At 46.8% G+C, this 21,260-nt stretch overlaps 1 protein-coding gene across 4 annotated transcripts in view; it reads right to left on the bottom strand.

Moving 5' to 3' along the window:
• Window positions 1-21,080, bottom strand: part of Otof (otoferlin) — an 86,458-nt gene extending 65,378 nt beyond the window's left edge. For 3 of the 4 annotated variants that reach the window (XM_013013556.1, XM_013013558.1, XM_013013559.1), the window contains exons 1-2: window positions 20,869-21,080; window positions 7,651-7,709 (exon numbers count right to left, since the gene is read on the bottom strand). In XM_013013556.1, the coding sequence (XP_012869010.1) occupies window positions 7,651-7,709; window positions 20,869-20,947 (138 nt within the window). In that variant the 5' untranslated portion in view covers window positions 20,948-21,080. The remainder of the gene's footprint in view (window positions 1-7,650; window positions 7,710-20,868) is intronic. The other variant, XM_013013557.1, reaches the window with a different exon arrangement.
• Between the last annotated feature and the right edge of the window lie 180 nt (window positions 21,081-21,260).

The following is a 21,260-nucleotide window of genomic DNA, read 5'->3' as shown; positions in this document are numbered from 1 at the left end:
GGGAAGACTCATTTTGCTCACTGTAAAACAAGGTGGTTAAGCTAAGTGGCCTGCTGGGATTCCTTTAAGTGATTCTATCTGTGCCTTGCCTCCTCATCTTGACAGGCCAAAGCCAAGAGCTCTTGCATACAACCCCTCCTGCTGTCTTCTGCATGTGGGCACAGGCCGTTAGTGACTGGTGCCAGTCCATTCATGCTTACACCTGCCCATGCTAGGCCAATGATGAAGGGACAAGCACCTGCCTGCCCCCCTGGAACTCACAGCCCCTGACTTCCAAGGACCAGCAGAAGTGGGTACCTGGGGCCCACAGTCCATCTTCAGCTGTACTGTGTCCATCTCACCACTAGGCTGTCTCTTCAGGGTAAGATTTAGTCTTTTCTTGTCTACTTTGCAAGTGGCTGTAGGCCCTAACATCAGATAGACTTGGGTTCAAATCCTGGCATGATTCCTTTTGAGACCAATTATGCCCATTTAATGAGTTCTAATGAGTAGAGTACTTGGCAAAGCTGTCCTTCCTCCCTGCCACGTTTGAAGTGCTCAGTAAAGTAGTTCTTAACATGATTACAGTACTCAAGTACTGTTGTTATTCTGGCCTGGCCTGGCCTGTGTGTTTGATATTTGAGCCAAACTAGACTGGACTGAAGTACACTGAGTGTAGCCACCAGGCTCTCCCAGGCACAAAGTCTGGATCCTTCTCTGGGTCTGTCTCTCTGTCTCTCTCAGTCCCCCATCCAGAGTTGTAGTCTAAGTGGAGGCTCTCAGGTTGCAGCCTCTGGGAAAGGGGACACCACCAGGGCTCTGCCCCCCATTGTTAGAGGAGCATTGTCTTTCTTCCCCATCATTTCCTGCTCACTCAGGTTGCTCAGCTCTAGCCCCTGCTGCCTCTCACCCTTGTGTGAGCTGAGGCGGGGCCCCCCCTTGCTTGGAATCCATCTTCTCAGTAGGACAGACAGGGACATTGGCTTTCTTGCCTTACATTTCACTTTGTTGCCTTGCGACACTCTGTGAGGCAGCAGGAACAAGGGGAGACCCCCCCATCCTACAGAGGGGAGCCTGAGGCTTGGGAAGCTGCCACAGCATGGGAGCGAGCTTGGGGCTCCTGACTCCCAGCTGTGCAGACTTTGTGTCTCTAAGCCCATCCCAGAATGGGCCCTGTGAACAGGGAGAGGAGAGAGAAAGACTCTGGGAGGCTGGAGGCTTAGAAGTTTCTCTCGCAGGACTGTTCTGGAACCCTGACAGACTGGTTCTGCAAGGAGAGGCAGGGGAGTATGGGATTTGGCTGCTGGGGGCGGGGGTGGGGACAGGTACAGCCGCAGGCTCTCTTTGGGGGACAGGAAGAGCGTCTCCTATCCGGCAGGGCCATGTTTCAGAGAGAGATTTGGAGGCAGGGTGCACACAGACAGCCCAACTGGGGTTTTGAAAACTGGAACAGCTTCCTGGTGCTGCACCCAGAGAGTGTCCAACCCACTCTTAGGGTGGACTCAGAACCCTGGCATGACCCCTTCCTCTTCGTCATGTTGGGAAGGACACTCGCTCTCTGGGCCTAGAGGTCATCGTTTATGGAATATTGTAGGGACTTGGTGGCAGAGGAATGGCACTGGGGGAGGCTTGCTGCTCTTCGGAAGGGGTTAGCCTGCTAACAGTTGTCTATATTATGGAGGCAAATGATCTCTTCAGGCCCTGATGGGGCTCCCCAGCCCTTCTCCCCAGCTAGAAGGGTAGGGAGCCAGGGCATTTAAACCCTCTAGCATCCTGTCTTCACACTGCTGGGTACCAACTGGGTCCTTAGGGGACAACTAGGAACTTCCCTCCCCCCCTCTCCCACACACCTTGTGGCCACTTCAGATTCTGTCAGAGCATCTGTCACAACTCTCTAGGGTCATGTGGCCCCATCCTAAGCAGAGAGTTGGTGGGGGCGCAGAAGAGACATCTCTACCTGATCCATGTTGGGCAGCCCAGAGAAGAGGAAGGACACGGTGATTAACTTTGAATGTCATGTATATGTGTGGCTCAGATGTCCCAGATGCACTGCATGGAAAGAGGGGGCCAGTGCCCTTGGAAAGGGTATCAGGTTGCTCCCAGGCTAGGGCCTGGGCTGACATGTCCCCTGGGAGTCTCAGAAGGAGGGAGAGGGATGCTATGCCTGGCTGATTGAGGGCAGAGGTGCAGGGAGTCAGGCCTGTGAGGAACTGGGGCATGGCCTGACTAAGGAAATGAGGTGGGGCACTGGGTAGTGGGAGGGTGCATTGGGGTCAGCCTGAGGCTTCACAGCAATTTAGTATGCAGAGATGTCCCCACCACAGTTAGCTGTTATTCTGGTTATAGTCTTGCACAACCAGGGGACATAGATATACCCCCTACCCCCACTGCTAGTGAGGAATCCAGCTATCCAAGGAGTTGCAGGGTCCCACCCAGGGTGAAAGACAAAAGGGATCTGTCGGGGAAATAAGGATAAAGAGTGGAAGACGGAACATGTGGCAGGTAATGTGTTCCCTCATGGCACTTCTTGTTCCCATAGTGCTTCAGGCTCTGGCTCAAACACTTTTTCTTCCCACAATGCCCTGGGTGTCTGCTCAACCAAGGAAAAGAGCTGGAGTAGCACATGCACAAGTCATCAGCACAGAGCCCAGGGGAAGAGATATGAGAGAGCCTGGGACTATAATAACCACTTTCTGAAAGCACTCATTAGACTCTTTTTGGGGGCCCATCTCCAAATAGAGGGGCTCCCTACTTTGCTTTCAAGTTTTTCTTTCACTTTCAAATAAACGTAGTCTGTTTAACTTGATACCTGCCCTGCCTTTGAATTCTTTCAGGGGCAGAGAAAATGAATCAAGAGGGGAAGAACTGGCAGCGATGTGCTTGGTGAAGCTGGGAGAGGACACAGCCCAAGGACTGTGATGGTCCACGGCTTCTTCTGAGCCCTAGAGAGAAGGTGGAGGTCTTCCTTCCTCTGCCTCCAGGTCAGCCTATGGACCCAGCTACAGCATGAGGGACTTGGGCCTAGGGTGTGAGGAGAGAGCTGGTTCTGGGTGGTTCCTTGGCCTAAGTGGCTCAGGTCTGCCTCAAGTCAATCAGGTCGCCCTTCATAACCCAAAACAGAGTCAAATGTGAGAGATGAAAGCCAGGAGGAAGTGTAAAGCCATTCTGGAGGTCACACAGAGCTTCCGGTTTAGGCCAAGATGGTGAGGTAGGACTGATGGTTCTTAACCCCAACTGAAAGACAACTTACAGCAGCAAGTAGAAGATACGGATTCCAGAAAGTAAGGACACAGGGACAAAACTCCAGCTGTTCAGGCTGGAGTCTGTGGGAGGTGGGAGGCTGCCAGATAGGAGGGAAAGAGCAGGTGGGGGGGGGGGTTAGGCTGGAAGAATACACTTCTAAGTTTCCTTGGGCTACTGCCATGGCTCCTTCCTTATTAAAATTGTAACAACTGCCCTGCTTGGGTGAAGAAGGACTGATTAAAAAAAATAGATATTGAGGGCTGGGAATGTGGCTTAGTCATAGAGTGATTGCCTAGCAATCATGAAGCCCTGGGTTCGATTCCTCAGTACCACAGAAAAAGCCAGAAGTGGTGCTGTGGCTCCAGTAGTTGGTGCTAGCCTTGAGCAAAAGAAGCGCAGGTACAGTGCCCAGGCCCTGAGTTCAAGCCCAGTACTGGCAAAAAAAAAATAGATATTGATAGGCCACCATCTCATATCCTGTCTCATGGAAGAGCAATTTGCTAAACATCTAGACTGTCTCCTGTTCACTATTTTCCCTCAAGAGAGGAGACCCTGACTTAGGTAAAAGATTTCTGTGGCAACTGGTTCTCACATCTGCCCTCCTTTTCAACCCAGAGGACCCACACATATTGGTATTCAGTGTCTGCCCAAAACTTGTCACCAAACAGTGCTTGCTACTGGAAACTTGCACAGAACAATGATACCTGGAGAGAGCACAGCTCTTATAGTAGAGACAGCACACTGGGAGTTGTTACCAGCCACAGCAGGAAGAGTTAAATGGGCCATTCAGAAGTGTATTAGCAACATAAACTATTAAAAAGAACAAATGAGTAAATGGGAATAGCAGTGTGAAGAACTCCCTTAGAAGGCAACAGAAAGGACTGTGAAGCAAGTAGCTTGGATAGGTGGCAGCAGGGTGGAGCAGCACTGAGATCTGATGGTTCAAGTTGCAGAAAAGAAAGTTACATTTTAAAAAATCCATGGAAAGGCTGAGCATCTATGGCTCATGGCTATACTCCTAGCTACTCAGGAGGCTGAGATCTGAGGACTTTGGTTTGAAGTAAGGCTAGGCAGGAAAGTCTAGGAGATTCTTAGCTCCAATTAACCACCAAAAAAGCCAAAAGCAGAGCTGTGGTCTAAGTGGTACAACACCAACCTTGAGCAAAAAAGTTAAGGGATAGTGCCCAGGCCTTGAGTTCAAGCCCCAGTACTAATACACACTTACACAAATCAATAGAAGGAGTATTTGAAGAAACAATTGTCTACAATTATTGAAAGAAGGCCATAGATTTGAAAGGGCTACAAGACAGGAAGCATACGAAAAACCTACCATTAAACCCATTATATATTTAAACTTAAGAATATCAAAGGCAATGAATTACATATTTCCCTTTCTAGAGAGAAAGGGAACTCACCCACAAAATTCTTCAAATAAGATGTGTGTCAGCCTGCTCAGCAACACCAAGAAATAATACTTTTGAAATTGAAAAGAAAAGATCTTTGAATCTAGATTTGTATGTCTAGCAAAACTCTTAAAAGTTGAAGAAAAAGGGGAACAAAATCTCAGATTCTCAGAACTTTGGAAAGCATACTACAAAAAAGAACTGAATCTAGAATGTTTTTGAAAGAAAGAGTCAAAGAAGGGAAACAAATCCGAGAGAGAGACAAGATCAAGAGATCTGAGAAGTAGAGGTGGCCAGAGATCCTGGCAAAGACTATGCCTTAAAAGCAAAACAAAAAGCAGTAAGAACAAATAGAAGAAAAAGAGACAGCAGGTCCTTAAGAACTCAGAAATTTTAATATAGACAATTGAACATGAGGCTGAGATGGGGAAGGCCCAGAGGCATGAGAGACTATTCAAGTTTTTACATTAGGGGAAAACCATAATAAGCAATCTCTGTGAGTTCTCAACAATGTAGCTAGGGTGATTACTTTGAACATGTGCAACTTTTCAACTAATAGGAGAAAACCTGCTTCAGTCAGTGGCTAGCTGGAAAGGAAAAAAGGAGAAACAAAGTAAGTTTGTTAGAATAGAAATTGAGCAATATAAAATAAGATACTGAAAGAAATAAGCTGAAGACAACAGAATGGTAATAAATGATCAAATTTATCAGTTAAAAACACAAATACACTGGGCACTGGTGGCTCAAACCTGTAATCCTAGCTATTGAGGAGGCTGAGATCTGAGGAAAGTCCATGAGACTTATCTCCAATAAACTATGCAGAAAAAGCCAGAAGTAGCACTGTGGCTCAAGCAAAAGAAGCTTAGGGACAGTGCCCAGGCCCAGAGTTCAAGTCCCAGGACCAACAACAAAAAAAGACAGAAACACATTGGGTAACAGGAAATTAGATCTAATAATAGATCTAATAAACTTAAGTTTTAAAATATGGAGATATTGAAAATAATAAGAAAAGAGATATACTAGACAAATAAACCAAAGCAAGATAAGATTAGTAATCTTAATGTTTGATAAAGTAGAAGTTAATGTAAAGAATACATAATGGACAAGAAGAGATGTTACTGAGTAGTACCTGGAAAAATAGACAAGTAGCCATAGCTATTCTGAATGCATGAGCAAGTTAGTAATACATTTTTTTTTGCCAATACTGGGGCTTGAACTCAAGATCTCACATTATCATTTGGCCTTTTTCACATATTGTTGGTGCTCTAGCCCTTGAACCATGCCTCCACTTCTCACTATTTGATGGTTATTTAAAGATTCTCTGAGATGTGTCTCTTTGGGCTGACTTTGAACTGGAATTCTAAGTTCTCAGCCTTCTGGGTGGCTAGGATTATAGGCATGAGATGACAAGCATCTGCATATTTCCAGAGTTCATCAAAATCAGAACTAATAAAACTTCAGGGAGAAAAGCACAAATCCAAATTGTAGTAAGACTATGTTGAAAATGAGCAGGGGTGGGAAGGAAAAACAGAGAGAAGGAAGGGAAGGGTGACATTGTCTAAAGAAAAGTATACTCATTATCTGATTTATGAAACAGTAACCGCTATATATCACCATTATAATAACAATAAAAAAGTAAAAAAAATGTAGTCAGAGATTTTATTACAAGTATCTCTGAGGCCGCTAAGCCAAATTAAGCAAAGAAAACAAAGCGGAAAATGCAATTATTGAATAATATAATCGGCAAGCTACAGCTTCATTAATATTGAATTATTTATAGAACTCTACACTGAACATCTTCCTTTGAAGCAGAGGGACATTCATGAGCATGAGTGAACTGTAATAAAATGTTCCATAAATCCCAAAGGATTGATATCACATAGACTAGGTTTATTGATCACAATGCTAATGACAAAATGAAGAAAATGAGAGCTTAAAAAGTCATATGTTTGGAAACTAACATTTCCTTATAACTCTTGGGCCATCAAGGAATAAAATAAATGTTTAAAGTGGAATAATAATAATAAACACTATGTGTGAAATTCATTAGGACAGAGTTAAAGCTGTTTGCAGAGCAAAATGTACAGCATAAAATAAACTGCAGATTTGAGATTGTTCTGGTCTTCATATGACAGTATGATTTTGAAGACTCAGTTTGCTCCGACTTTTAGTTTCCTCAACCTGCTTTAAAAAAGGGGCGGGGGTGGGGTGGTGTGTGTGTGTGTGTGTGGAGGGGGCTGGGAAGGTGGCTTAGTGGTAGAATGTTTACCTAGCATGCATGAAGCCCTGGGTTTGATTCCTCAGTAGCACATAAACAGAAAAGGCCCGAAGTGGCTCTGTGGCTCAGGTGGTAAACTGCCAACCTTGAGCAAAAGAAGTTCAGGGACAGCAACCCAGACCCTGAGATCAAGCCCCAAGACTAATACACACACAAAAGATGGTTATATATGGAGGGAAAGAATGGCAATAAAAAAAAAGAATGGCAATAAAGAGTATGTATGTACCAGAACGTGTGTGTGTGTGTGTGTGTGTGTGTGTGTGTGTGTTATAACAGCTCCATCACAGAAATCTGAGCTGAGGTGCAGAGGATCCTCTTAGGGTGTGAATTCTGTGTGAGGCTGCCATTATTGAAGCCCAGATGGGGTTTGCAGACATCCTTCAAGGACTCTGAGAAGCACTGGGGAGGGCCCCCTGCTTCTGCCCCATGAGGCCTTTTGCCAATGGCTCACATTCAAGCGCATGAACAGGCCCAGACTGAGCAGTGGCCATGGGGCTGGGCCTGGCCTGCTGTTCTGTGCCTGGCCTGGTTTTTGGGCCTCCTCTGGGCAGAGGCTCCTGAGAGGGTTCTGATTGGAGGATACACTACCCCTCCGGCCCTCATCTCCTTCCAGGAATCTGCCAAGAGAAGAGGTGCTCTGAGCAAGCCAGCCACTCAGAGGCTGGGGTCAATGGACACCTCAGAGGGCAGGGAGGGATCCTTGCTCCTGTCTGGGTCAGGCGTCAGGAGGAGTCACAGGCATCCTACCTCATCGAAGTCAGCCACATCCTCGCAGTTTTCCAGGACCCGGGAATAAAAGGACTGCCCTGTGTGGGGAAGAGAGGAAACCCTAGAGTCAGACCTGTAGATGATGGGCTGGGGTCACCCCTCCAGCTGGGAATTGGTTGTTTTGTAGTGGGTCTCAAACTCAGGACCTGGTGCTCTCAGCTTTTAGGCTGAGGTTGCTGTCTCTACCTCTTGAGCCATACCTCCACTTCTGGGATTTTTGCTCCTTCATTGAAGATAAGAGTCAGATATATCTGCTCCAGCTGGCTTCAAACTGATCTCAGCCTCCTGAGTAGCTAGGATTACAGATGTGAGCCACATGGTGCCTGGCCTGGGAGTCATCTTAACAATATCTGACTCATAGAAATACTTGGTATGAACGGTGGGACCCCACAGCTCTATGGTTCTCTCCAGGGTAAGGTGAGTCCCTTTGTGACCTCTTAGTAGCCCTTGAAGTCAGCAGGTCAAAGACTATTAACTCCATTTTACAAATGGAGTACTAAAGCCTGGAAGGCCCAGGCTGGTCAGAGGCGAGGTGGGAGTGGACCCCAGGGCTCTTATCTTACCTCACCCCTTCCCCAGGGGTGCGTTTCAGACTCCTTCTGCAGCTCACCAGCCATGCTGGCTGTCTTGAGTCAAACTATCACAGCAGAAATCTGGTCCAGTGGGCACTGAGCTCTGGCTGTTGAAGAGGGGGATTCTGTGGAACCTCTCCCTTCAGCTATCCCCAGGGACAAGGCCTAAACAAGGCCTGGGACAAGTGAGGCCAAAGAAGAGGGCCTGTCTCAGTCTCCCCAAGAGACACCTGGGACTGGGACTGCTCTGGGAGACTTGGGCTTTGTCCCAGATGACTCCACCTTTCTGTAGCCACTTCAGGTATCTCTACTCGGGTCCTTGAGGTGCCCAGCCTCTACCCATGAGAGCCCAGGCAGAGCCTAGTACCCCTGTGCTGGCTAGCATGACTGTACCGAGTCTGTAGCTAGAATAGGACACTGCGTGTGCCAGCACACCCTTTTTCTATGTCAGAAGTACCACGCTTACCCTGTTGGGCCAGTCTCTGCAGCATAGCCCTAAAAACAAGCCCCATTCTGATGGCTCCATTTTGTCTGCTGGTGTTTCCCATCTTGAGTAGAGCAGGCTGAGCTAGTTTTACCAAGTTAGTAACATTAAAAACTGCTGCTACCCTAGGTGGCCAGGGCAGTTCACAGCCCGAGAATGCCAGAGAGCAGTAGAGAGAAGTTGGTTGTTGTTGGCTCCAGCTGCTAGGAGAGCAGGGGGTGGGCACAGTCCCATGAATATGAGAAGCTGAGAGCCGCTGGCCCTCAAAGCTCCGAGGTGCTAACTAAGACAGCTACTCTTTGCCAATTCAGAATTTCTAGCCCAGTTGAGCAGAATCTTTGGCCAATTGATAACCAGTCAAATCCCAGTCCCCTGTCCTCAACAACCATGGCGCCATGCGCCTGTCCTTTCCCCCCTGGGACTTAAGGTAGAATAATGGCCCCAATCCATAGGATTTCCACCCTCAGGGGGCCGAAAGAGGAAGCTAGGGGATCAGAACAGGCCCCAATTCAAGCTCATATAATACATACCTCAGGATCCAAGCTTGCACAGAATACAGAAACAACACAGAGAAGCAGAGTAAGTACTGTTTTAGATATGGGGTAGACTTCATGAGAGGAAATTACAGTTTTTATAAGGAGAAAACCAGAGAGAAAGGTGTAAGTTAAAAATTATTCTTCTTGGGCTGGGAAGGTGGCTCAGTGGTAGAGCGCTTGCCTTGCATGCCAGAGGCCCTGGGTTCGATTCCTCAGCACCACATAAGCAAAAAGAAAAAAGCCGGAAGTGGCGCTGTGCCTCAAGTGGTAGAGCGCTAGCCTTGAGCTGAAGAGCTGAGGGACAGCACCCAGGCCCAGAGTTCAGGCCCCATGACAGGACTCCCCCCCAAAAATTTTCTTCTTAATTAACTTATTATTCTCTGTCACCACCCCCCAAAAAAGTATCATGACAGGGACCTGCTTATTTTTAAAAAATGTAAGAACTAATTATATGAATATATTTTGTATGTGCATAAACAAAGACTACGAACCAGTAAAAGAGGTTATTAGTGGGGCAAGGAGGAGTTTTATTACAAGTGGCATCTTTGGAGTTTTTACTGTACATTGTAAACGTATGTGTGCGTTTTGCTGGAGATCAAACCCAGGGTCTTGCATATGCTAGGTAAGTGTTCTACTTTTGAGCTACATTCCTACTGATAAAATAAATTTTTGATTTTATTTTAGTTTTTATTTTTTGTCAGTCGTGGGGCTTGAACTCTGGGCCTGGGCGCTGTCCCTGTGCTCTTCAGCTCAAGGCAAGCGTTCTACCTCTTGAGCCACAGTGCCACTTCCAGTTTTCTAGTGATTTATTGGAAATCAGAGTCTCACAGACTTTTCTGCCCAGGCTGGCTTTGAACCATGATCCTCAGATCTCAGCCTCTTGAGTAGCTAGGATGACAGGCGTGAGACACCGGTGCCCGACTTAAAATAAAAATTTTTATAATGATTATGCTTTACTTTTGTAATTAAAAGAAAAAACGCTTTTAAATCCCTATCAACTTAAATCAGCCATCCATTTTGTAGAAGGAATGTCTCTTGATTGAATCTAGTCAGGATAGTTGTCACTAATGGGCAGGGCTAAAGTCCAAGACAGGCCTTGGCCTGGGAGGACAGGCTATGCCCTCTTCCCACAGAAATCCAGGCAACAGGGCTGAGGGCAGTGGGGAAGGAGGCCAGCCTACTCCCAGAGGAGCCCCGTCCACTCCCCAGGCCCTCTTTGCCTCATCTGTTGAATAAGAGGTCACTGGGCCCAAGTGGTTCTTAGCATTCAGGAGCTAGTCCTAGTTCAGTTCAGAGCCAGACCCTGATTAGAAAGAGACAGGTTTGATCTTGGGCCCACAGAAACACAGTAAGGTAGGAGAGGAGAAGGGGTGTGTGTGTGTGTGTGTGTGTGTGTGTGTGTGTGTGTGTGTGTGTGTGTGTGTGTGTGTGTATGTGTGTGTGTTGCAGTGTTTAAGAAGCTATAAATCAGGACCTATCCACACACAAAATAGATCTAAGTAGACAAAAAGGGAAAGAGAATCTTTAGTACTAGCCAAGGACAGAACAAAACAAAAGAATAAAAAAGCAAAATCTCAGCCAATCTCAGCCATACCACTTCAAGGCAGCCAGTGGAGGAGGGAGAATGAAAGACGGTGCCTGAGCCTTGTGCTTCCTTTAATTTTCTCCACAAGTCTCTCTCTCTCTCTCTCTCTCTCTCTCCCTCCCTCTCTCTCTCATATTCTCTCTCTCCCTTCCTCCCTCTCCCTCTGTCTCTGTCTGTCTGAGTCTCTTTCTCTTTCTCTCTCTCTCCCCCCTCTCTCTCTCTCTCACACACACACCACAAATTGCCAGTCAGGTGAGCACAGCTGTGCATTGGGCTTCTCCCAGGATCCCTGGCTGTGAATAATCAAAGTTCTTTTCATCCTGGAATGGCTTAATGAGGCTGGGATATGGTGATGCCCAAAGGCCTCCAGGAGTGAAAAGCTGGGGAGCCTAGGCAGAAGAAGGTGCGACAGGGTCCCCCAAGGTGATATTGAGTTCAGATGTGTGTAAAGCACTGAGGCTCAAATGATCCACTGATTACACATTTCCCACAGCCACAGGAGAGAGGAAGTAAAATACAGTGAAATGACTCATTGCAGGATTTATACATCACAGCTCTGAAAATGGTCTAGAGCCTCATTCACTTGAGCTCCAGGGATGCAGTTGTGGCGAATGTTCCCAACAGGAGCAGCCAATAAGCTTTCTCTTTCTCTCTGTCTTATCTGTCTGTCTCTTAGTCTCTCTTCTCTCGAAACAAATCAATCATACAGAAACAGTGGCATAGCCAACTTACTAAGGAAGCAAAATACCTGTAGGCATTTTTTTCAGAGCTTCTTTTGCTAGCCCTGCTGGAGCACAGCCAGAGGACCTCCAGCCAGCATCCAAGTTATTACTGGGGGCTCTAAGCCCATCTTTTTTTCTCTTTGCTAGTCCTGGGGCTTGAACTCATGGCCTGGGCACTGCCTCTGAGCATTTTTGTTCAAATATAGCACTCTACCACTTGAACCACAGCTCCACGTCTGGATTTTTTGGTGGCTAATGGTAGAGAGAATCTCATGAACTTTCCTGTCCCAGCTGACTTTGAACCACAATCCACAGATCTCAGTCTCCTCAGGATTACAGGCATGAGCCTCCAGTATCTGACTTAACCCCATCTTGTTTGATATCTACTCCACCCATCACCAGCCTTATTGACACTTTGGCTTCATTTTATGTGGCCTTCAGACAAAACTGAAAAATCCCAATACCCACTCACCTTTCTTGCCACAGAGAAGACTGTGGATAAAGCTAGACAGGAAAGACCCTCTCCCCCTGGGTGGATAGGCTCTTTGTGGCTCAAGTGAGAAGGCTGGACAGAAGACTGAACAGCATCCCCCTTCTTCTGTTTTCCCTGGCTTGCTGGGCTGTTTGGTTTAAAGTAAACTCATCTCTGAGCCTATCAATGAAGAGAAGCATTACAGATCGGAGCTCTAAAGTGTATTAAGTGCCATGACATCAAATATGCCCATCTCCACGCAGAGGCCCGAGGAGCCCAAGGCTGAACAGAGTACTTTTATGCCATTTCTATTTTTAAAAAATACCCATCCTGCCACTATCTCCCTGAATGCAGGTACGGTGAGTGCTTGTATGACATGCAGGGTGTCGTGATGGCTTCTCACAGGAGGGGATCAAGGGGCACAAAAATGCCCCCTGTGCCCAGAACAGCACCCTTTCCAGATAGTTTGACCTGCTAGAGTTTTGAGAAAAGGCCGGCTGGGAGGGGGCAGCCCCACGTGTCCCTTGCTTTCCACCGGCAGCGAAGGGGTTTGGCTCCCCAGCTCTGTGTCAGCCCTGCCATTTTGCCTCTAGAGGAGGCGGGACATATAAAGATAATTGGAATCCGGGTACTGTGGCTAAGAGCTTATTCCAATCAGCAAGGGCGAGTGTCAGCTATGGAAAAGGCTTTTATATAAGGCAGAACTGGGTGGTTGGCTTGTAAAAAGTGAGGCCTCAGGAGAACTGGCAGTCTTAGCAGCTCAAGGCAGACATTGTCCAGGCAGAGTAAGGACACTGGGAGAACAGTGGACTCTAGACCTCTAGACGGAGCGGGGGTAGCTCCGGGGGAAGAGAATATGTTCGAATGTTCAAAAGCCCGAAGGAGAAGGGGGAATGATGGAGCTGGGCACAGCATGGCATGAGAGGTTTGTCCTCACAGGAGGATCAAAAAGGGAGCTGCCAAGAGCCCAGAATGCAGTATGTGTAGGGGAAGAAGTCCAAGGCCAATTCCTCTCAATATTGCAGCCGTGTCAGCACTGGGTCCTCTGGCCACTGCTTCAGCGGTGCTTGCCCGTGATGCCTGGTACGAGCTGAGAAATAGAGCACAGTGCTTCTTGCCACTTGGCCCTACCGATGGTCCTTTCTTTGCCTTAATTAAAACCAGAAAAGCAGGCTAGGAATGTGACTTAGTGATAGAGTGCTTGCCTAGCATGCATGAGGCTCTGGGTTTGATTTCATGGTACCATATAACCAAACCATAAATAACTAAAATTAGTGTTTAGAAAAACAACAAAGCTTCGCTGCTTGAGTTGCCTGAGTGGGTGGTTCAGAGCCAGCAAGCGGGACAAGACCTTTGGCCAGGCCACCATGAGTCCCAGCACCTGCTCTCCCTCTGCACCTCCAAGGGGGCCTCTGAAAATGGTCTTACTGCCTTCACCTCTCCCCCTGTGATCAGACTGTTCCTTTGAAGGCTAGCTGCTCCCACAGAGCACCAGGAAATAGGGCCTAGGCTTCCCAGCATGCATGCAAGACAAATAGCCAGGCCTTGTCAGGTATGGGCGGGGCACAGCAGCGGGTGGGCGGGGCACACATGTCTGGGATCCCAGGAGCAGATTCTCCAGCCTCATCATTTGTACAGTCTGTAAGCTTAAGTCCTGGGAATGATGTGATGATGATCAGCAAGAGGAGGAGGATCCTGGTTTTCTTTTTCTGATATTAGGGATTGAACTCAGGACCTTGTACTCGCTAGACTGACACTTATTTATCTGAGCCATACTTACATCACAAGAAGCTGATTTTGTTTGTTTTATGTGTATGTTATGTGCTAGGGTTTGAACTCAAGTCCTGAGTGCTATCCCTTACCTTTCCCACTTGAGCCACAGCTCCCACTTCTGGCTTTTCTGTGGTCCATTGGAAATAAGATTCTCACAGACCTTCCCTGCCTGGACTGGCTTCGAATCACAACCCTCATATCTCAGCTTCTGAGCAGCTAGGATTACATGCATGAGCCACCAGTGGCCAGCCAAGAGTGTGGTTTTGAGACAGAATGGAGAATCAAGTCCCTTATAGGAACACAAGGGGTTCAATAGAGCAGTTATAGCCCTTGGCACCCAGTGTCCAAGTTCAAATCCCGGCTCTACCACTTGGCCTTGGTGAAGCTGTAGAACTTCTTTTTGTCTTATTCTCTCCATCCACAAAAATAGAGGCAGTTGGGGCTGGGAAGGTGGCTCAGTGGTAAAGCGCATGACTTGCATGCTTGAGTCCCTGGGTTCGATTCCTCAGCACCACAAAAGCAAAAAGCAAGAAGCCGGCAGTGGCACTGTGGCTCAAGTGGTAGAGCACTAGCCTTGAGCTGAAGAGCTGAGGAACAGCGCCCAGGCCCAGAGTTCAGGCCCCACGACTGGACCCAAAAAAATAATAAATAAATATATAAATAAATAGAATTTGTCTCTTTAAAAAAAATAGAGGTGATGACAGTGTTTAGAAGCAGCACCTGCACAGTGTCTCATTCTCAGTAGGAACCAGTATGGCTATGTGGAGGAGTCCGGGCTTTCCTTTAGGCTTTAAGTTATGTGCTTTACCTACAAATAGTCTGTTCTCCTCTGAATCACATTTGTAGCAGAGATTTAGAAACATATATTCACATTTTCCCCTCATCTGTGGTAATATTGTTCAAGTTTTAGGTATTTTAGCTGTGAGATTATCTTGTCTTTTTTTTTTTTTTTAACTTGGTAAACCTTACATTTACAGATCTTAAGGAGAGGTCTTTTTTCTTTTTGTACTGGTCCTAGGGTTTGAAGTCAGGGCCTGGATGCTATCCCTGAGCTTTTTGGCTCAAGGCTAATGCTCTACCACTTTGGTCCACAGCTCCATTGCCAGCTCTTTTGGTAGTTAATTGAATACAACCCCTGGCTGGGCTGGGTTTGAACCTGGATCCTTAGATCTCAGTCTCCAGAGTAGCTAGGATTAGAGGCCTGAGCCACCAGTGCCCAGCTAAGCTTCCCATTCTTGAACTTTCCAGGTTTTGGCTCTCAGATCTAGTGTGGCTAGAGGAGAAGAGAGGGGAATGCAGTTCTTAATACAATGACCTAATACAATGTGAGTACTACACTGTAATGTTTAGAGAATGACAAGAAAAGAGACACACACACACACATAAATACACTCAGTACAGATGCCATTCAATCCTCAGTCGGTTGTATCTGTGGATAGAGAACCCAATTCATTCATTTATTATTGCTATGCAATATTCTATTGCTTGGATATACTATAACTTGATTCATCCTTCTGCTGATAAGACTTTTGGGCTTTTATGAGGAAAGCTGTTGTAAATAGTCATAAAAAGATCTTTTTGTGGACATGTAATTTCATTTCTCTTGGGGAAATACCAAAGAGCAACAACATTGCTGGGCCACAGGAGAGGTGTCTGTGTATTTCTTATTTCTGTATTACACACTTTACAATCCTAGCAGCATTGTAAAAATAGTTTCAGCCAAGCCAGGCACTGGTGGCTCACACCTGTATCCTAGCTACTTAGGAGGCTGAAATCTGAGGATCATGGTTTAAACCCAGCCTGGGCAGGAAAGTTCACAAGACTCTATCTCTAATAAATTACCAAAAAACTGGAAGTGGAGCTTTGGCTCAAATGGTAGAGTGCTAGCTTTGAGTAAAAGAGCCCTGGGGATAGTGCACAGGCCCTGAGTTCAAGCCCCAGAACCAGAAAACAATGAAAAAGTTTCAGCTGTTCCACATTCCACCAACACTTGGCTCTTAGACTTTTTAGCCACTTTTGTGCATGTGAAATACTATCTCATTCTAATTTTAATCATAACTTTAATGATGTTAACCACATTTTCATGTGTTTTTTGGTCACTTGAATATCTTAGTCTGTGAAGTGTCTATTTCAATCTTTTGGCTATAACCTTAATGTTCAGTATTTCTGGAATAAGCACACTGTGAGCTGGATTTTTTAAAAATATAAGTGCCCATTATCTAATTGAAAAAGAATCCTCTCAATTCCTAGTCTGCTGAGGGTTCTTCTCATGATGGGTGTTGTTTTGCCAAATGCTTTTTATGCATCTGTGGATATGTCCTGTGGGTTTTTTCCCTTTATTGTGTTAACATGGTTTAGTAGTTTGGAGTTTCTTCTTCTTCTTCTTCTTCTTCTTCTTCTTATTTGTCAGCCATGGGGCCTGAACTCTGGGCCTGGGCACTGTCCCTCAGCTCTTCAGCTCAAGGCTAGCGCTCTACTACTTGAGTCACAGCACCACTTCCTGCTTTTTCTGCTTATGTGGTTCTGAGGGATTGAACCCAGGGTCTCATGCATGCAAGGCAAGCATTCTACCAACTGAGCCACCTTCCCAGCCCCAGGTTTATTATTTTTGAACTGACCTTGAATTCTCAGGGCAAAACTCATTTTCTATAATGTGTTATCTTTATATGTTACTGTTCAGCTGGCTAATCTTTTGTTAAGGACTTACTTCTGTGTTTGAGAGTTACTCTGTGTGTGTGTGTGTGTAAGTCTTGTCAGTTTTGTGGATTTTTAAAATTTTCTTTTTGTTGGTCATCAGGCTTAAACTCAGGACTTGGGCACTGTCTCTGAGCTCTACCACTTTGAGCCATAGTACCATTTCTGGTTTTCTGGCCATTAATTGGAGATGAGTCTCACAGACTTTCCTGCCTGGGCTGGCTTTGAACCATAATCCTCAGATCTCAGCCTCCTGAGTAGTTAGGATTACAGGTGTGAGTCACTGGTACCTGGCTAGGTTTATGGTTTATAATGTGAGTTGGAAAGCTTCCTCCTTCTCTGTTTTCTACAGGAACTTATATATGATTGCTTCTTCCTTAAATGTTTCTGAGCATATATCAGTGAACTTTCTAGATCTAAAGTTCTCTGCAGGAAAGGAGTTCATTGCCATATCATCACTATTATTACAAATTCAATTTCTCTAGTAGATTTTGGGCTCTTTAAGTTTTCCATTTCTTTTTGTGTCAGTTTTGGTAATTCTTCCCCTCATCCCCAAGGATTTGATCATTTTATCTGAGTTGTGGAATTTATTAAGATAAAAGTATTTCTAATAGTCCCTTTTAAAATGTGTTATGATATTTTCTTAGTCTCTCAACTTTTTTTCATATTGGGACTTAAAACTAAATGGAATTATTCTCCCTGTTCTTGTATGTATCTGAAGCCTTTTATTATAGAAAGTTTGAAATATTTTCTTCCCCAGGGATGGGCATAGGTGGAGTAGTTCCTTTTTATGTTATCAAAAAAAAAAAAAAGGGATGGGATAGCCAAGCTCTGGCCATTCTGGGAAATTATTTGCTAGTCTGTTCTCTCTGAGCATCTCCAGTAATATGTTTGCTGAGGGTCAACGTTTTTTTGTTCAAGGTTAGTGTTGTACCACTTAAGCCACAGCTCCACTTCTAGATTTGGATGGTGTGTGTGTGTGTGTGTGTGTGTGTGTGCGCGCGCGCACGCGCACACACGCTTATTTGGAAATAAGAGTCTCATGGTCTTTTCCTGCCCAGGCTGGCTTGGAATCTCAATTGTTATATCTCAACCTCCTGAGTAGCTAGGATTATAGGCAGAAGACAGTTTTATAATAATTTGTATAACATGAAAACATACTCTTCCTTGAGGCTTGTGAGACTAGGGAAAGGTGACAAGGAGTCCCTCTGCCAGGAATCCAGAGCAAAACATATTTGCTAGAGTTTAATTTTAAAACATAAATCTATTTGAGTGAAATGTATTAGCTACTTTAAAATTTTTCCCTTTTACTATAACATATACCAATGTTAAATTAGGTTGTGAGCACACAAACATTATTCTATAAACTCACATAGAAAAGAATCCCCTTCCTTAACCTTGTGCCAGATGATTAAACCAAACAAATCTTGTTGTGTGTGTGCACACGCGCTTGCATGCACTTGCCGGTTCTAGAGGTTGAACTCAGGGCCTGGGTGCTGACCCTGAACTTTAGTGCTCAAAGCTAGCACTCTACCACTTGGTGTTTAACTAGAGATAGGAACTCATGGACTTTATTACCTGGGCTGGCTTTGAACTTCTATCCTCAGATGTCATCTTTCTGAGTAGCTAGGATTATAGGCATGAACCACCAGAGCCCAGCCAATAAGCAAATCTTAAAGAACACTGATCTAAAGAATACACTGCAGCAATCCCTTGTCCTACTTCCCTGGCTTAAATACCCGCAGCATTGGGATGTCTAGTGCACTTCTCCCCCATCCCACACCCCTGTCTGAGAGCATACTGTTCTCTCTTCTGCTTTGTTCTGTTTTGCTTTGCTAAAGGATTCTCTTGGTCTCTGCCTCAATGTGTTCTGTCATTCCCATGATAATAACATCATGAACCCAAGTCAAGGATTTGGTAGCCCAAGTTGAAGACCTCTCCCATGCCTTAACTCTACTAGTCTCCTTGGTCTACTTTGGTCCTCAGGGTACTCTTACCAAAGCAGGAAAGGCCTGGGAAAATTTCTGGGAACTTGGCTTGCTTTCCTCCCTGCATCATCTTGGGCTTTGGGCTTTGCCACCCCTGGGGGCTTTAGTTAGAGATAATTTCCCCAAGGATAGAGGTAGGCTTGCTACTGGGGGATGATGCTGAGGCCTTGTGGTAGGTGGGCATGATGGGGTGGAGTCCACACCTCCTTATTCTCCTGTCTAGTTCAGTAGGTCTCTAATATCCTAGGGCAGAGTCTACATCGCTTTCATCCGCAAGGGCCCAGGCTTGTTCTTTGCACAACCTGGCACCAGGCTTCCCTCAAGGTGTTTGTGGCCAGCATCTCCCTCTGATTGCGCATCAGTTTCTTCTTCCAAGCATTGGCTTGGACTTGGGGGTTGGGCGTGTCAGGAGAAGCTAGGATCAGTTCCCTCTGGATGTCTGCTGTCAGTCTTTTGGGATGTCTATAGTTGCCAACTGCTGTGTGCAGAAAGCGAATGGGTGAAGCCTCTACAGTTGTCATAAAGGACTCTTTCTAGAAACCTGCCTGTGTTTTCTCTGCTCTGTGTCCAGCCCTTGCCCTCAGGGGTCCTGCCTTGGGTTACCTACAAACACAGAGTCTAGAAATGGATTTCTCCACTGTGGAGGGCACAGGCTGCAAATAGACTAATGCCTGGGTGGTCAGGCTGACAGCTCAGTGAGATAGGCGTGCTTCAGATCGACATAGTGCTCACTACCTCATTAGCTCTGGAGATAAAGGAACACACACACACAATGAAGCTTCCAGGACAGGGCCCTGCAAGCTGAGCAGGGCTACTGTCCCTCTGCTAATTCTATGCAAGTTTCTCCATCTTGGTTTCTCTGTCTACAAATGGGACGGGGGTATCCAGCACAACAGCAGCAGCATTGGGCTGAACCGCCCAGCCCTGTTTCATGGATGAATGGTACACGCTTTTTGATTTTTGTTTTTTTCTCCAAAGCCAGCACAAGTCAGCAGGTGGCACACAGAGACCCAGGGATGCTGCAGAGAAGGCAGTTGTTGGGGTGGGAAGCAGCAGGTGGCCCAGCCCACCTTCCTGTCCCTTCTGCCTGCCCTCCCCCTGCTGTCAGAGTCAACTGTCGCTTCCACCCATGCCCAGCCCTGGGAACCACCCAGAACCTGTGAGGAGGTGACATGGGCGCCAGGGGCTTCTGATGCAGGGTTGGAGTGGGAGGGGCTTGCAAGCTCACTTCGCCCTCCTGGCAGAGCTGCACATACAGTGTCCAGCCTAGGACACAACTCCTTCAAGGCTCCTTTCCTACAACTCCACCCCACTTCTTTGGTCAAAGGCTGATAGCCCAGAGGTATTGAACTGTGGCCAGATATAAAGGTTGAAGAGGTGAATGGGCAAAAGGCAGGGGGAAGACTGACACTGTCTTTCTCTACTTAAGACACTCAGTGGCTGCCCACTCTGCCAGGCGAAGCTCTGCTTGCCACCTTGGCTATGTGGTCCTAGGTTTTGTGCCCTCTCTAGTCTCCAGTCTCATGCAGTCTCTGTCACTTCTGTGGGCCAGCTTTTCTCCAAGACTTGGGTATGCCCTTCTGTCTGCTCACACCCATCCCCTCCCCGCCACCATCATTATGTCTCTGTCTCCTCCTGCCAGTCCCTTAACTGTTGCCTCCTCTAAGAAGCTTTCCCTGATGGACAGCACTCAGCACAGGCTAGGAAGCTCTTAGCCCAACCTCTCTGTACCACACACATACCCACTAGTATTTCTGCCCACCAAATGTGGCTCCTTGAGGCCAGGGCCTCAGTCACATTCAGCTTTATATTTCCAGCACTGAGACAAACTCATAATAAATGGTTACTAAATACATGCATTGGCAGAGGTGAGACTGGGGACTTGAAGGGTCTCATTCTGGATCACAAGAGATTGGAGAGAAGGCATCATACTGGGGCCCAGGGAACCCCTGGCTGCCTTGGTTTCCAAACTAAGGACCCTGGGGGTTCCAGGTACAGATCTTATTTCGCATACAAGGAACCAGCCTGTAAAGGTGGAGGGAAAGAGGACTCAGCAGGGCTCTGTGGGGCAAGACCCTTCCATCCTGAGGCTCCCTGAGCCCAGGTGAGCTCCTACTTTGGCCTCCCTGATCTCTGTATTCTGCCCAATAGTGGCACATTGGCCAAGTGCAGGATGCAACAGACATGGAAAGGAAAACCTAATTTTCAATAAATCTCAAAGACAGCCAGGCCAGAGGCAGGTAGACACCCTGAAAAGCCTCATGGCTGGGGCCCTGATAGAACTTTCCCAGCCACCCCCCCCCCCTCAGCCCTTACCCAGGCCAGGCTAGCTCAGAGAGTTGGAGTCTCTCTGAGACAGGGGCTTCCTTACCTCGGAAAGTCACTTTGGCAATCCGATCACCCCTGCCCCGCAGCTCCGAGACGGTCTTGAGGTGGACAAGCAGGGCCATGCTGGTGTGGGAGCCTGGGCACTGCCAGGCAGAGCAGCAGGGAAGGAGCTGGCTGGTGGAATGAAGCTCACACGCCTCCCTCCTCTTCCCGAGCTGCCTCCTCCTCCTCCTGATGCTGCCCACAGAGACCAAGGCAACCGAGAACTAGCTGCTCCTTCCAGCGCCTCACAGAGCCTCACAGCCCTGCCAGCCTTCCCAGCTCCCTCCCAGTTGTCAGCCCAGCATGTGTGTAACGTGTGTGTGTGTGTGTGTGTGTGTGTGTGTGTGTGTGGTGCGCCCAGCTAACAGCCTGGGAATGCACACACACAGTTGG

This window comes from Dipodomys ordii, unplaced genomic scaffold, assembly GCF_000151885.1.
Source record: "Dipodomys ordii isolate 6190 unplaced genomic scaffold, Dord_2.0 Scaffold20, whole genome shotgun sequence".
Lineage (NCBI taxonomy): Eukaryota > Metazoa > Chordata > Mammalia > Rodentia > Heteromyidae > Dipodomys > Dipodomys ordii.
The sequence above is the reverse complement of the archived record's forward strand: the minus strand, read 5'-3'. Positions and strand labels throughout refer to the sequence as shown.